Source organism: Castor canadensis, chromosome 12, assembly GCF_047511655.1.
Source record: "Castor canadensis chromosome 12, mCasCan1.hap1v2, whole genome shotgun sequence".
Taxonomy (NCBI): Eukaryota; Metazoa; Chordata; class Mammalia; order Rodentia; family Castoridae; genus Castor; species Castor canadensis.
In genome coordinates, this window is record NC_133397.1 from 88,207,405 (window position 1) to 88,224,045 (window position 16,641).

At 41.8% G+C, this 16,641-nt stretch overlaps 1 protein-coding gene and 1 pseudogene across 1 annotated transcript in view; both read right to left on the reverse strand.

Annotated features, from left to right (window-relative positions):
• Positions 1–12,627, reverse strand: part of Rnf149 (ring finger protein 149) — a 25,897-nt gene extending 13,270 nt beyond the window's left edge. The window contains exon 1 of the mRNA XM_020157417.2: positions 12,044–12,627. Within this exon, the coding sequence (XP_020013006.1) occupies positions 12,044–12,551 (508 nt within the window). The 5' untranslated portion in view covers positions 12,552–12,627. The remainder of the gene's footprint in view (positions 1–12,043) is intronic.
• LOC141414883 (putative monooxygenase p33MONOX pseudogene) lies at positions 7–12,037 on the reverse strand (annotated as a pseudogene).
• Positions 12,628–16,641: the final 4,014 nt, after the last annotated feature.

Sequence of the window (16,641 nt, forward strand, 5' to 3'; positions counted from 1 at the left end):
TGAAGGAAAGAAAAAAGAAATCAATATAATCAAGAACACAGAGTAAGATAAAGTTAAGAGAAAGCTAAGAGTACTAAGTTCTTCAACACATACATTTGAAAACTTCAATAAAATGGGTGATTTTCAAGGAAAAATTACCAAATGTGGTTCCAAAAGAGAAAACATTAGAACAAGTCACTAAGAACTGCCCTCCAAAAAGCCAGAATATGACTCAGTTTCATAGGTGAAATCTATGCCAAAATAAATTCCAGCTAAATCAAGGATTTAGGTGAACAAAATAAATATATTATGTCCAGAAGAAGCAGGGGAATTAAACAATATGTAATATTACCGAAAACTTTTTTCAAGTATGAAAAACCACCTCAAAGATTCTTTAAAAAGAAAGACAAAAAAGATACGACCATAGAAAAATGAAAATTTTTCCCCGTGACTAAGAGAGAAAAATCAAGGTCAAAATAAGAAATGACCAACTTGGGAAAAAAAAAACTGTAACAAGATGAAAACTTAGTTTCCTATAAGAAAAAGAACATTAAAAACAAGGAAGTTAGTTTGCAGAAAAGAAAATACAAAAGTTTTTTGTTTGTTTGTTTGATTGGTTGGTTTTTTCGGGGGTGGTACTGGGGTTTAAACAGTGCCTTGAGTCCTGGTCCTTTTTCCTTTAGTGATTTGGCTGGGTCAGCCTGTACTGAGATCCTATCTATGCGTCCCGTGCAGATGGGATGATAAACATGCACCACCACTTCCAGCTATTGGTTGAGATGGGGCCTCACTCTTTGCCCAGGCTAGTGTTGAACTGAGATTCTCCTGATTTTAGCCTCCCAAGTAACTGGGATTACAGCAGTGAGCCACTGTGCCCAGGCTACAAATGATTTTTTAAACAGCAGCTTAAGATATAATTCATATACTATAAAAATCGCCCCCTTTAAAGCATATAATTCAGTGGTTTTAAATAGACTGACAACACTATGCAAGCATTATCAGCATCTAACTCGGTAACATTTCCATCACCTCAAAAAGAAACTCTGTGCCCATTATCAGTCATCCTCTAACAAATGGGTTTTAAATATGTGAAAATTTGTGGTACAAATGAAAATATCTGTAAGACTGGCAAAAACTTAATAGTTTGATACACTATATGAGCAATAATACCTACAAGTCGGAGTTCTTAAATACTGCTGGGGGAATTAATTATCACTCTTGTATAGTGGGACAATGGCTATCAAAAATGTAAATGCATATCTCTTTGAACCAGCAATTCTGCCTCCAGGAACTTAATTGCACAGAGGTACTTACTCATGAATATGATGAGATATCTCTAAAGATACTTTATTCTCAATTTTTTTTACCTATTTTTTTTTGGAGAAAGTAGTAAGGATTCTTATTATTAGTCTCAATTTTTTTTTAATCTTATTTTTGGAGAAAGTTGTAAGGATTCTTACTGTCAAAACAGGACATCCTATCAGAAGACACAAATTGTCTGGATAATTTTAGACTCCAGGACCTGACAATGAGGTCAGCTCCTTCTGTAAACAAGATGGTATCCAAAACAAGTAACAGGAGGTATTTGAGACAGTGTTCAAGACAGTGACAGAACAGGAACACTATGAGAGAAATACAAAGGCAGTTTCTCTCTTTCCTCAGTAAGGAATGTGTGGCATAAAGCAAAGGGGTCCTTTTGGTGAAAATGCTTCCATATGGAAAAATTTTGAAGTTTTTCACTCTTCCTCGTCCCTCAAAGTTTCAGGCACTGACCTGGACAAGAAAATCAAATTAAGATGACAATAACTTCACATAGCTCAAGACTATAACTTTACTTACCATTTTCTTTACTTTAAAACAGTTTAGAGCTGGCAGTGTACTTACTGTTAGGGTACATGCCTAGTGCCCGTGAGGCCCTAGGTTCCATCCCATTACCAAACATCCCCCACCCCACCCCCAAATTTAACATCCATTTAGCAATACTAAGTCAGTAGGATGAATTTTCTCTTTTTTGGAAGTTTTAAACCAAACTGGGGTTACATAATCTAAGTGCAATAAAAAACAGGCAAGGCTTGTGTTTCAGGGGATGGGGGCATAGCTAAGTGGTAGAATGTGTGCTCAGCATGCAAGAGGCCCTCAGTTCAATACCCAGCAGCCCTCCCCCACCACAAAAAAAGTATTTGTTCTATGCGATATAAAAAGAAGCATTCCCCAACAGCAGTGGCCCAAGAGATACCAACAGGTATGAAGAACTGGCTATAAGACAAAGGGAGCCATTAAGTCTACAAAGAACCCAGGAGACTCCAGTTTCTAGAAAGAGGACTCCCTGCCAAGTCTGGCTGTTAACTGTACTCAGATCTCAAACAGATCTTAGTCCCCCTAACTGACAAGGCTACAGGACAGCACCAGCACTCAAGACCAAAGGTATCTACACTAGTCACTGAGCATCTCTAGGTTATGATTAATCCATGCTCACACTGATAATAGTAAAACAATCAAGTAGCCTAGGGGTTGGACTAGCACATTTACCTCGTAAGCAATGATCAAAGTTCTTGCTTGGGGTAAATGATAAAAAAAGAGACAATGAGATCCCCCAAACATCACTGCTGAGGTTATTCAGTATAACTCTGAAGTAATACAAAATGGTTTCTTCCACAAAATTATTAGCTTTGCACTAATGTTTCTCAAAATCAATTATTTCTCCAGCTCTAGCTTCAGTGTTAAGAGGTTTCTAAAAATATACCTTTCCTATGTCAGCCAAAGTAAAAGGAGAGTGGGTACAAGAAACTCTCCATCCAGAGTCCCTAGAATAGAAAGAGCTCTAGAAGCCAATGGGCATGAACACAGGAAAGTGAGGAGTTTTGAGGTTATGGGTCTGCATCTTCAGCCATGTGGGTGATCTGGGGATAGATCAGCTCCTTTGGGAGGTTTCTGGGTTCCCCCCATGTCTGGATGGCAAAACCTCCAGAATCAGACTTCTGAGGTCAGGGGTGGGAGATTGGGGGGGGAGGGTGTCTTGGTCCAAAGAGGTTCCACTGATCTCATGAGTTTCTGTCATTATCCCTACTTCCAGGATCCATGGTGCTAGGATTTGGGCCAGGAAAGGATGTGCAGGAACCAGAAGTAAACCAGCCTCTGGGCCTCTATGTAGGGAATAATGTGGATGCTACTGCTTGGGGTGGATTGAGTGGATGTGGCCTGCTTCTGTTTTGTTATCTTTCAAATCTGCAGCTTTAGTTTGTGGAGTATTTCTTAAAGGTACTTGGTGTTCTTGGTTTTAAGGCCTTCGTGGAGCATGTAGCCAGATTCTCTCAGTTCTGCCTGTTGCTCTCCCAGATCTGTTTTGTGATCAGATAATTCCTGATCATATGGGTAGTTCTAAGCCTTCATCACCAAAACCTTCTCCACAGAGTCAATGACAGATGACAGGGTCATGGCAGCAGAGGATACTGGCCTCTCCTTCCTTCACCATTATGAGGTGCTGATCACTGGCTTCCAGGAAAAACTTCCCATGTCCAACAGAAGGTCCTCAAGGACAATGTTATAGCTGAATGCTTGGTAATACATCCCAAGGCCCAACAGCTGGCTGTCTTTTAGCCATTGAAAGACTGGGAGCCAGGTGTTTTTTCTACACAGATTTCAGAGCTGAGTCCCTGCTATCACAGTGAAATGATGTGAGGACTATGCTGAGACAGCTGTTACTGAGGAACACAATCCAGCTGCTGCAAATTAACAAATCTGCCCAGGAAGAGTCTATCCAGAGGTTTGTCCTCCATGCCTCTCCTTCACCTGCTAATGTTCTTTTCTAAGTTTTTGCTATCACAATCTAAATGTCCATCAAGGCTGGGCATGATAGCTCAAGCCTGTAAACCTGCCAACTTGGGAGGTGGACACTGGTAGAACCACAGTTTGAGGCCAGTCCAAGCAAAAAGTTCATGAGACCTCATCTCAACCAATGGCTGGGCACGGTGGCCTGAGCCTGTTATCTCAGCTACACGGAAAGTACAAATAGGAGGACTGCAGTCCATACCATAAATGCAAACATAAATGCAAGACCCTATCTCTAAAATAACCAAGGCATGGGGGCAGGGGGGAGAAATAAACCAAGCCTTGTATGCACATATGAATAATAAAAGAAAAATGAAAAAAAAAAAATAAAATAAAATAAAAAAAAATAAAATAACCAAGGCAAAACAGGCTAGAGGTATGGCTCAAGTGGTAGAGCACATGCCTAGCAAGAGCAAGGCCCTGCCAAAAACCCAAAAATGTCCATCAAAATGTAAACTACTATATAAATTACAGTATGTGTGCCCAGGTTAAAATAGCAGCTCTGTAAGTACTGACTACTCAGGACAGTAAGGAAAGGAAGGAAGGAAAAAAAAAAAGTCACAGCTAACTTTGTGTTGGCAGATGCTAGCCTTACAAATCCCAAGAAGTCCTATGCCCATACAACACAGATGACCTCTGGGAGGCTACTCAAGAGTCTGGGGCTAAAATGACTGCCTCTGTGGAGAAGAGCTGATGGCTGCAGGATGAGGTAGGAGTCTTCCTTCGCACAGTAGAAATTCTGTACCATATGTACATATTACCTGCTTTAAAATGCACTGTTTCATGACATTACACTGACACTACAGTATTACACAATTTCATTGTAGAGAGAAATTAAATCCGTAGCACATCCACTGTGAATTTCAGTCTTTGGAATTTAGTTACTGAAATGTCAGAAAGGCACCCTTCTAAGGTGACTCCTGTCTTGAAGGTGATCCTGTGACCAGCCTGGGCCTAAATGTGTCCCTCAGCAAGAACTGCAGTTTCCGTGGCACTTGTGTAAACTACCTTGCTATCACTGGGGAGAAAAACATGAAGCAGGCATTTCCTGCCTTTAGAAAAATACTCAGTAACTGAGAAAGACAAGTAATGAAACAACTGATAGTTGTAGGTCACCTATAATTAAGACATTTTATAAGCTAAAAGATTTTTTTGTGGTACTAGGATTTGAACTCAGGGTCTTGAACTTGCTGGGCAGGCGCTTAACCACTAGAGGCACACCCCCAGCTAAAAGTCTTTTTAATAAAAATCTTATAGAAATTTTCCAGCTAAAGTATAAACAACTAAGATGTTCCCATCTCAATGAAAAGCTTTCACACATAAAACAAAACTGCTTCTGCACTATGATTATAGCTGATACAATTTCTGGCACTGATACCAACTTCTTTGTGTGATACTGGGGGAAAACAACTTTAAAGTACTTCACAGTCACTGAATATCTCACTGGAAGCAGAAAGACACCATATTACCATTCTACACCTAACGGCTCAGAAATCTTCAGTGAATCATACACCACCTGGAAAAGCCAGGTATAAGGGTTCCAAGACTCAGTCCAAGGCAGTATTCTGTACCCTCTTCACAAGGGACACAGCCCCAGAGACAGACAGACCCTGGTTCAAATCTCATTTTATTATCCTCTGCCTGGGGATCTGCACCAACTGATTTCTGAAGATGTTTCTTGAGAATGATTCTACTTGGACTATCACTTACTTCATAAAGCAAGTGGAGTAAAAAAGAGCTACAGAAGTGGGGGAATAATTCTATCTGGGGAGGAGGGAACTCTTTCCCCAGGATGCACAATTGTGCCACATCTTCAAGGAGGGGAAAAGTTTACTTAGCAGAAGAAAGAAAACTTCTCTGGGCTGTGAAACCATCATAAAAACGTATCTGGAATGGTGACTGGTCCAGTTTGGCCAGTAACTAAAACATACATAAGGTATTTTGTTGAATGAATGTTATTGAACATCTTGTCTCAAGACTAGGGGCTAAGGGAATGGAACTCAATACACTGACTGTAAGAAGGACATCCTGAGCTGAAAATACCTACAATACTCACTTAGAAAATTAACCTTAGCTCACTGAGTTGAAATAAACTACAGTATTTTTAAAAAGCTGTGTGTAGAATGAGGGCTAAATAGTTTATGGTCCTACAGTCAGAGGGGCAAGATTGCTTCCGGGGCCTGTTTTAAATCAATAAAGCTCCAGCTCAAGAATGATGACTCTTCTACCCTGTGACTGATTTGTTTTTCCAAAACATTTCTGATACATGTCTATAATCCCAGCTACTTAGAAGGCCAAGGTAGGAGGATCCCAAGATCAGCCTGGGCAATAAATTTAGCAAGACCCTGTCTCACACACATACACACACACACCAAAACAAAACAACAACAACAAAAAGAGCCAAAAAAATGGGGAATAATATAAAGGCAGGAAGTTGGGTAACAAGGCTCTGGTTAAGAAGTCAATTCACGCACAAACCCAAGGGGTGCCAGGCACAACCATCACAATCAACCTCCCCTTACCTTCTGATGTCTCCCTGACTCTGGCCAATCCTACACAGCTAACTTGCTCAAGTCACTTTGTAAACCTGACCCTTAATTGGTACATGACAGCAAATCTCAGCTTATTTCTACATGAAACCTGCGACTTTCTTCACAGAATATACAGGAACTCAAAAAACCTGGGACAGAAGAGATAAAGTCCCTGGAATTTTTTTTTTTCTTCTCCAGGCCTAAGCTTTGATACCAACCTTTCTTGGCTAAAAAAGGTCATGTTGCACAACCCTTCCCCACAAAGGGACCAATATGCCTCACCACTAGGCAGGACAACTGCTTGGGGGGAAGTTTGTTTTATTTTTGTCTGACATTTAGTGCAATGTAATTGCATGTACATGATTACCAACCTATCTGTTGAATAATGGTTACCAAATGTAGTATTTTTTAGTAAGCCAAATTACTGGTAATATAATTTAAAATTCTCCTGGGCTAAAAAATAAAATGGCATTCATCTGCTTTTCAAATTTCTGTGTTCCTTTTACCACCACCTTGTCAAAAACCAAACAAATGTAAAAAGTTCAGACTTGGCCACTAATACCAAAATTCAGCAGTGACATTTGAGTCTAGTGCATCGTTTCTCCTCCTAAGGAAACTAAAGTAGATTTCAACACTCTCTGGAAGGAGATGAGAACTACTGAAATATTGAAAGTAATGGATTCGATTTCTGGTCTAGAAAATTAACTCAGGCAGCAAGAAATCACATTTTAAAGTTCCAGTAATAGGTTTATTTGTTCCAATAACTTAGCTGCCACACTCTTGCTACTTCTGTTCCCCACACCCACCATCGAGAATTCCTGGTCAAATCTTTAAGAATTAAGGCAAGCTGATGCCAAGGCTTTGCAGCAGCCCTGACTCTTCATGTAGTCAGTGTTAGATATGTAGCTACTCCTCTTTTTACACACCCACTACAACTTCTTTATAGGTCTCTGCTCACTAGACGAGTACTACCTGTTCTTTTTTTTATTAGGCTGTAGCCCGAGTACCAAGCTGTGATGGCCCGTGTCAGGGTTTTTGCATGAATGAATTAATCTGAAAACCTTGCTTCTTTTCCAGGGCTATATGTGATATGCTTAGTAATGATTGTTATGGCAGAGGAAATAGTACAGAATGTCTTGGAAATCTGAAGCCATTAAACAGAATAGAAATTTTTTTTCATGGTTGGCTAGCATGAACTAGGAGGGCATCAAAACAAATGCAATTCATCTTTTTTGGTTTTTGGTCAGGGGCTCACTATGAAGCCCAGCTGGACTCAAACTCAAGATTCTCCTGACTCAGTCTTCTGAGTGCTGGGATGACAGGCATGCATCACTATGTCCATCTTGGAATTCACTTTTAGACACTATAGAATTTTTAATTATGTTTTGGACAATTTGGCTTGCTCAAAATTATTTTGACCAGTCAGGGTCATGCACACCTGTAATCCTAGCACTTGGAGGCTGAGGCAGGGGAGTCTAAAATTCAAGATCAGCCTAGGCAATACAGCAAGACCCTGTCTCAAAAATAAAAACAAACCAGGCACCGGTGGCTCATGCCTGTAATCCTAGCTATTCAGGAGGCAGGTATCAGGAGGATCGTGATTCGGAGCCAGCCTGGGCAAATAGTTTGCAAGACCCTATCTCAAAAAAACTCATCACAAAAAAGAGCTGACAGAGTGGCTCAAGATGTAGGCTCTGAGTTCAAACCCAAGTACTGCAAAAAACCAAACAAATACAAACCAAGCAAAGATTCTAGATGTGTAGATGAGTTGATGACACTATTAGCAATCTTACTGAGAACTCTTTTGCAGCTTTCTCCAATACATTACTTCATCTCAGACTTTCGACCTTTTGCAATGCTGTCAGTGCCACCAAGAAGTCCACAGCCCAGTTACTCCTACCAAGCGTTACATGCCTTCCCTAGCAACTTTAACTTGGCTTTCAAAACCGAACCTTTCTGGCAACTATCCTAGTTAATCTCATCCTCTATGAGGCTGTAAGGTGCCACTTCTGTCTTTCTCTAGGATCAAAATATGCCTTAAATTCAAAACTAAATTCAATTTTTAGATCATTTGTGAGCATAGTATTAAAGATAATCAAGAACTTATTATTTTCTCATAAAAGACTATTTACCATGACCATGCTCTGCCAATACAAAATGCACCCCTCAATATGTGACCTCTCCAAAGTCAGAGATCTCTTATACATATTTGAAACATCCCTTGCCACACCCCAACTCTAGCCCTTCTCCCAAATATAGCTCTAAGTCTTGCCAGTTATTTGGCACTCAGCAAGTAACTGTTCAAGAAATCAAAGCGTCATTCTTAAAAGACTACACCAAGAATTCAGCTAAAAGAGCATCCTGTTTATTAACCTGCAATATATGAGGTAAAGTCAACACTGTATCTATAAAGGTACTTCTTTAATGATTTTTTATCAATTTCCCCCTATCTTAGTTGAGCTAACTTCTAAATCTGTGAGCACCCGTGCCCTTTCTTTATGCTTCCTCAGCACCTATGCATGTCATTCTATCAAGTCCAAACCCTATTGTGTGGATGCTCTGCTTATCATTTCCAATAAAGCATGTGTCTTATGCATGTCTATCTGGACTCAGTACAATACTTGGCCCAAAGTAACAGCTCAATATGGCTACTAAAGTAAACAGACATTAGACATTGGTCTAACTTTGTAACAGTGCTTACTGCTGATGTTGTAATAGAATATGATCTTAAAGTCATGATTTTTTGTTTTGTTTCTGTTTTGGTCTAGCAGTCCTAGGGTTTGAACTCAAGGCCTCAAGTGCTCTACCATTTTACCCATGCCTCCAAGCCCTTTTTGCTTTAGGGATTTTTCAGATAAAATCTCACTTTTTTTCCTGGGGCTAGCTTCTGACCATGATCCTCCTACCTCCACCTCTCAAGTAACTGAGATTACAGATGTGTACCACCATCTAGGTCTGATTTTTGGATAGGGTCTTGCTTACTTTCTTGCCCTGGCCTCAAACCATGATCCTCCCATCTCTTCCTCCTGTGTAGCTGGGATTACAGTCATGTACCACCACACCAGGCCAAGTCATAATTTTTTTAAAGACAAAAAATATTTAGATCCAAAAAGCATCTAGTACTGGATTCCAGTGAGAAAAGCAATGGGTTTCAAAAGAACTAGAAAATTCCTGGGACTTGGGAAAATTACCAGTATTCAATTTCACAAGCATACCACCTATTCTGTAAAAAAAAAATCTAGTGTTACACAGAACACTTGCGATGGCTGAATGTGTGGGTTCTCCTGGCTCCTGCTACATTCTGATTAAGAGCAGGAAATTTAAGTCTGAGCAGCCTTCTCAAGGATCTATATAAATATTCAAATACCCATTCGGCTTCTCAAAGTCACAACACAACTGGTTCCTTGTACCCAACTGGGCCACATTCTGTGAGGGTCATCCTTTCCGTCTCTGCAATCACCACTACAATACTGGCCCTTATAGTTCTGCTTGACTACCCCCATAGTCTAACTGGACTGTTTCCAGCTTTTCCTGTTTAATCCATCTATCACACAGCCACCAAATTAACCTCCCTTTAAGGTCAGTGTTGAAGAATTTTGTCACTTAATCCCTGAGCATTTGGTAACATCTGTAGACATTTCTGGCTGTCAAAACTGCAAGAATGCCACTGGAATTTACTGGGGGGGGGGGGGGAGAGACAAGAATGCAGCTAAACATCCTACAATGCTTAGGACAGCCACTATCACAATTATCTGGCCATACATCACCATGTAATCTGGGCCAAGTTTTAAATTCTTTGAGTATCAGTTTCCTCATCTGTACAATGGATCTACCTGAATTGGATCTACCTGAAGGGGTTGTCAGGAAGATTGAGTTAGTCATTATATTAAGAATGCTGAACACAGGGTCTACAAGTAAAATGTCACTCACTATTTTTTAAAGGTGCTAATTTCTTTTTTTTTTTTTTTGTCTTAACAGACTTATTCTCATGCCAAGACTAGAATGTAGGCTGATAATGGGTACATAAGCCTGGAGAAGAGGATTTCAAATGAATATCAAAGAGGTGTTTTTCTGTCGATAGGATAAGCAAACAAGGTTTCTAAACTGTGGTTGGAACAAGTGCTGTTCACCTGGAATGATGTTAATGTCATTATCAAAAAATACAGCAGGAAGATTAAGAAAATTGCAGGCTGATGAGCTTACCATCTGAAGAAAAAGAGTACATTAAGAAGTCTGTACATCCAGCATCAGAGCATCAGGGTACACTGACCCCTTTTCACTGACAGACTACTTTACTTGGAAACACTATGGATAGGATGTATCTGGAATGCTAGGACCTTTCAGGAGTCTTGTAGAAACATGGCTTAGATACAATGACAATTATGTCAGTTTTTAATTGGTGAAGTAACTGCACTAAAGGTGGTGCCTAGCCCAATGCCACCACAGGCGTTTACACTCATTCCCACCCACCACTGTCTGCAGCCCATCCCTCCACACTGTTCTGGACTCAGCCTTCTTGCCTTCTCAAAGACCCAACTTCTTCCATCACTGCTTTTCCATTCTGACATTCCAGCAGATCACTTACTCCCACCTAACTTCAAATACCCCTCACTATCTCTTTCTCCACCCCCCTTTCTCCTACAGTTTCTGCCCATTTCTCTGCCCCCCTCCCCCATCTGCAGTCAACCTTCTTGAAAGAGTTGTCCTAAAGTCTCCACTTTCTCACTGGCTACCATTTTTAACATTCTACAAAATTGGCCAAACTCAATGACACTTTTCTGCCCACATTTTACAGTTAAGTTCTGAACTGCAGTTAAAAAGCCAAACAGAACCAACAAAACAGAAGTACAGTATAGGAAAAAGGATGTCTGGTTTAGCAGCAGCAGAAACTTAAGAGAACAATTTTAGTCACAGGAAGCTCAGAATGAGTCAATCATGTGATCTCTAAGGCTAATGTGATCACTCTCAGGGTCCCAACTCAATCCCAAGGAGGCATTTTCCAAAATAAAGCTTAAACTATCATTACTGCCTGAAGATGTCACCTGCTGCCCCGGGACAGCGAGCGCAGTGTGTAAGAAGGGTCTCCTGGCATACAGTAAGATCTTTTCTTTAATCCACACAGTAACTAAATTTCTCATCTAAGCTCAAGATGAGCGGAAATGATTGCCAGTCCAGTCAGTATTATAAACCTATGTTTTAGCAAATGAAAAAATATACAGAATGAAAGGCCAGGTTTTCTGACTCAAAGTTTGGAATATTCAGATCTGCTTCATGAAAATGAAGAAACCAAACTTTCCATTGAAGGGACAGCGTGACCCTGGAGTGCGCTAGAGAAAAGCTTCAATTCCTGCCTACCTACCCAACTTCGGGAAACGGTGAGCAGAAAGGGACCCATGATTCCGAAATCATGGCGAGGAGGGCTTCCCACTCGGTAGAACCACAACCTTTCCTGCGATGGATTCTCATTTCTTTAGAACTCCGTCTGCCTAGGGTTCCTCCCTCCACCCCAGCCACCAAAGGCGAAGATCTAATCGCGTGTGTAGACGCGCCCGCCTGCCTCTCTCAACACCACCAGCGGAACCACAGTAGTCAGACCGACAGCTTCCCTAACACCTCCCACAGCCAGACACCATCAGAGGCCACTCCTGACTTGCACGGAGTCCAGAAGTCGTCCTCCCCCAACTTCCGCGCCCTAGTCCGCTCACCAGCGTGGGACATGGACCCGGTGAGATTCCCATATTGTTCCTCGTTGTACACCACTACCGCCGAAGCGTTCCTCCGCGCCGCAGCCAGCACCTTGTCCCTGAACGTGCAGCCTCCTCGCGCCACCAAGGCGACCCAAGGCGCGGACCCCCGGCAGCCGGGTGCGAGGAAGCGCGTGTCGGGAGCACAACCCTCGGGGTCTCCACCTGGCCCGCGCGGAACGCCCACCAGGCCCTGTGTGGCCTCCTTGGGAGAACTATCGCCGAAGCGGCCGCTCTCCGAAACGCTCCACACCGTTAGATTCGTCTGCGGGTCCACGTACTCGATGCCCACCACAGCCGAGTACCACTCGAGCGCCTGGCCCCGTGTCCCGGGCGCGCAGAAGGCCAGGGCCAGCAGCGCCAGCGCGCCGCGGGCTCGGACGCCAGCCTCGGGCCACCGCCGCCACGCCATAGCCGCACCCGCGGGCTGCAAAAGAGAAGCCGGCACACGGAGAGAGCGAGCGAACATACGAGACCGCGCCGCAAGGACGAGAAGTAGACACCCGTCCACCTCCGATCCCGAGTGTAGTAGAACGGGGGCGGGGCCACGGCGCACGCACACTTGGAGGGGCGTGGAGCGTGGCGACGCAAGGGGCGGGTCGCCACGTTGGCCCCGCCCCCGATCGGCCCTCGCGCAGAGTGCGCAGGCGTGAGATGCCGGCGCTGGACGATTTAGGAAGGGGCTCAGTGTCCCACGCCATGGCCTGCGTCAGGACGGACCGCTAGGGCCGGAACCCGGCTTGCGCAATAGGACGTTGAGCGCCCGCAAGTCTGGGGAAGCCGGAAGCTTGTGCTGTGAGACCACGAGTATGTGAAACAGCTCAGCCGGTGTTTGATTAGAGTTGACTGTGCAACATACAAGGCAAAGGCCTGGCTCGTCTGAAGCACTTCAAAATGTATTTGAAAAAGGATCAAAAGCCACGCACGTTATTATCCGGATGTCTTTCGTTACCAATTTTATAAGGCACTTAATTGGTTACTTACCGCTTCTCTCGAGCGATCCTATTAGTACCACATTTTATGTATAATGTGTAACCAACATTTAGATGTACATCAATCAATCAATCAAGAAAAAGGGAGGCTTTCCTTTGGTCTGGAAATACTGGGTGATATAGAGTGACTACAAAACTGCAGTGGGTACAAAGCCTACTTGTTAGGCAGCAGTACATAGTTTGCCATGCTTTGCTCTAAGATCTTGGACCGTAGGGCCAGAGTGAAGCTCAGAGGTGAACCTGAGGCCCCAGTTCGATCCCCAGCACCGCCAGTAAATAAATGAACTTGTATGTTTTGACCCCTTGGAGAATATGGAATCTTATGAGACCCCCTCATATAAGAGAACTTGGAGTAAATTTCTCTCCTAGAATGTGACATCACACTTTGTTAGATCTTATAGGTAAATTATTGGACACCAAAATACAAATTTAAGAGTTTGATGGGGACACTTTGAAAGCTTAGATGATAGCAAGGCTACACAGCTTTGAGAGCTGCTGCAAAGAATACCACCCCTACCCCCACTCCCAGCATATGCTGTGACACATCTTCAAACTAATCTCCCAAGCCTAGTGGCACCCACTCTGCCATTACCCTCTAGCTTGGAGGCACCTCAAGTATTGTCACAAATTCTGCTGTATTGGTTCTCCTGAGAACCACTGGTGTAAGGTCCACCTCAATCTTTAATTACACTTTACTTTCCACAGAGGCCTGCTTCCATCCTACTTGACTGGTCTAATGATTTTTGAACTCACTCCCTGTGGTTAATGTGCCTCCTCTACCAAGTGTATTCCTTGTGAAATTTGTTCGTGTTATTCTCCTACTCTTTAAGCATTGTGAACCTAAGGAAAAAATTCTCTTTGTATGGCAATAAGCTATGTGATTCGTGAAATCATATTTTGATCATCTTATTTTCACCATACAAAACACTATGATGCAGCCTTGATTTCTGACTGACTCATCCTCCTTCTTTGCACAAGGGTCTATAATTACAGGAAGTGGTTTGTTGCTGCTCACACCATGTGTTTTATGTTGGGCCTTAAACCTTTTCATGTTCCTCTTTGTCTTTCTTGAGCTGCATCTGTGCTCCGGAGTGCTGCCTGGCCTATAACTGTGAATATCCTTGAAGTTGAATCGCCTCTCCCTTTCCCATAAGGAAACTAATTTTAAAAAGCAAATAAAGTCCTAAGCATAAAATAAGGAGGTGAAGTATGATGGTGTATGTAGACAGGCGAACAAGTCCTAGAACCCCTGACTTTATGCTCCAGTGAAAGAAGTACTTATCATTTCCAGAATACATTATTGTGGTTTCATGCTTTGTCTTACAAACTCATCTTCTTCCTGAACTGTCCTCTAGCTCCTGGCAAACACCAACTTAGTCTTGAAGTTTTAACTCCAAAACCATTTGGTCTGTGAAACATATTTTGGTTAACTATAGGCCAACAGGTACTCCTAATAGTTTCCCTGTTTCTTGTTTATCTTACAGTCTTTGTCTTTTTTTCTTTTTTTGGTTGGACCTGGAGTTTGAACTCAGGGCATCACACTTGCAAGGCAGGCACTGTACCTCTTGAGCCATTCCACCAGTCCATTACTTGGGCATCTTATGCTTACACATTAATGTATCAGCAATACTGATTTCCAAGTAGGGTTTTTGGGCCTTCTTATGTAACACTATGAGCTTCATAAGGGCCAGGATTGCTTGGTTGCTCTTTTCATGAATCTGCCTCTGCTAGCACAGTGTGTGACCAGTGTTAAAGGAGCAAATTCACTCTTTTTACTGTTCCAGGGTTAAGGACTTGTGACTGATTGATTACAAGGTTGCTGCTCAGAGAAGTCTGTCAGGGTCACCAGAACAGACCTTGTAGCCATTGAGTTCTTAAGTCTGGTTTATACTCTTGGTCTTTATGCTTTCATTACCAGCTCCAAGCCTCAGCTGGCTTTCTCTGGTGCAAAACTTAAACTTCAAGGACCTTCTTCTCCACACTGGCTACCAAGTACCCCTCAGTCTTTTCAACTCCCTTCCCCCTTCCCTTCTTCCCCAGAAGAGCTAACAGACCTTACTCATTTTTTTTTTTTAAGTAGGGGAAAGGAGAGAGGCTTTATTACCTTTTCTTTTAATCTTTTTGCTATGGAAAATTTCAAACATATCCTAAAGTAAACTAATGCTATGAAGCGCTGTGCACATATAACGTGGATTCAAGAATGATCAGCTCATGACTAATTTCATTTTAAGTTTACTCCCAAACACTGCCTTTTCTCCATTGGATACTTTGAAGGAAACCCCAGACATCACACTATTTTATTCACAAAAATTTTAATATGTAACTCTGGAAGATAGGGAGTCTGTAAAAAATGTAACCATCAGTATGATCTTTTTTTTTAATTGACTTTGAGCCAGACACAGTGGTTTTGCTCCTATAATCAAGTCCCAGTGACTTGAGTGGCTGAAGCAGGAGGATAGGTTGAACCCAGGAGTTCGAGGCAAGCCTGGGCAGCATAGCAAGACCTGATATCAAAATAAATAAATGAATAAAAATGAACTTTAAAAATTGATTGCAGTTTTGCAATACCAATGAATAGGGCTGGGAGAATAGCTCAAGTAGTAAAGAACCTGCTTAGCAAGCCAAAGCCCTGAGTTCAAATCCCAATACCACCAATAAATAAATAAAATATCAAGAAATATCTAATCAGTGCATAAATAGCTCCTTTTTCTCCTGAATGTTATTTTAAATTTGTTTGTGGGTATCAAGATTCACACATTGTATTTGAAATGTTTCTCAAATTTCATTCATATTTTTTCTTTTCCATTTCTTTTGGAAGAAATTGGGTGATTTGTCTTGTATAATCCCCCACATTCTGTATCTGGCTGATTACATCCTTATATCATTTAGCCTATTCCTCTGTCCCCATATTTCCTGTGAACTGTATTTGGATCAAGGGGTCTGATCTGATGTGGGTCTGATTTGAGGGCAGAGATATTTCATAAGTGGTGCTGTGTACTTCTATCTGGAGGCATATGTTTGGGGTGCCTTTCTTTTTTTGAAATGTTTGTGCCCAAGGATGATTGTTAGCTAGATCTATTATTTCATTAAAGGTTTGAAGAATGGTGATATTCTATCATTCTTTCTTCATTTATTACCTAGAATACTTCTAAAAAGAGAAACTACCCTTTACCAAATAAGGGTTACCCTGAAGTACAATTTGTACAGAGAGGCAAGTTCAATGCTCGATTCTTCTGTCATTTTTTCAGAATAGTAAATCCCTCTCATCTAAAGAGATTTCTTTAAAATTACCATTAACAATACAGAAATTTAGCATACTTGATGAGTTTCAATCCTTTGTTATTACTCTCATCAAAGTACAAATTTCCTCATTATTGGCCAATGGGAACATCTCCAGGGTGGCTCCTAAGTTCATAAAACAGAACTCTTGGATACCTTTCTTATTTCTGAAGTTGGCCAGTACCAGCCATTTCTTCAAGGATCTGTGTTTCCTTTTAGTAAGCAATGATAGGTAGAGGCCACAGTTTATCCCTTGGCTTTCTTTTCTTTCATCAATTATATAAATAA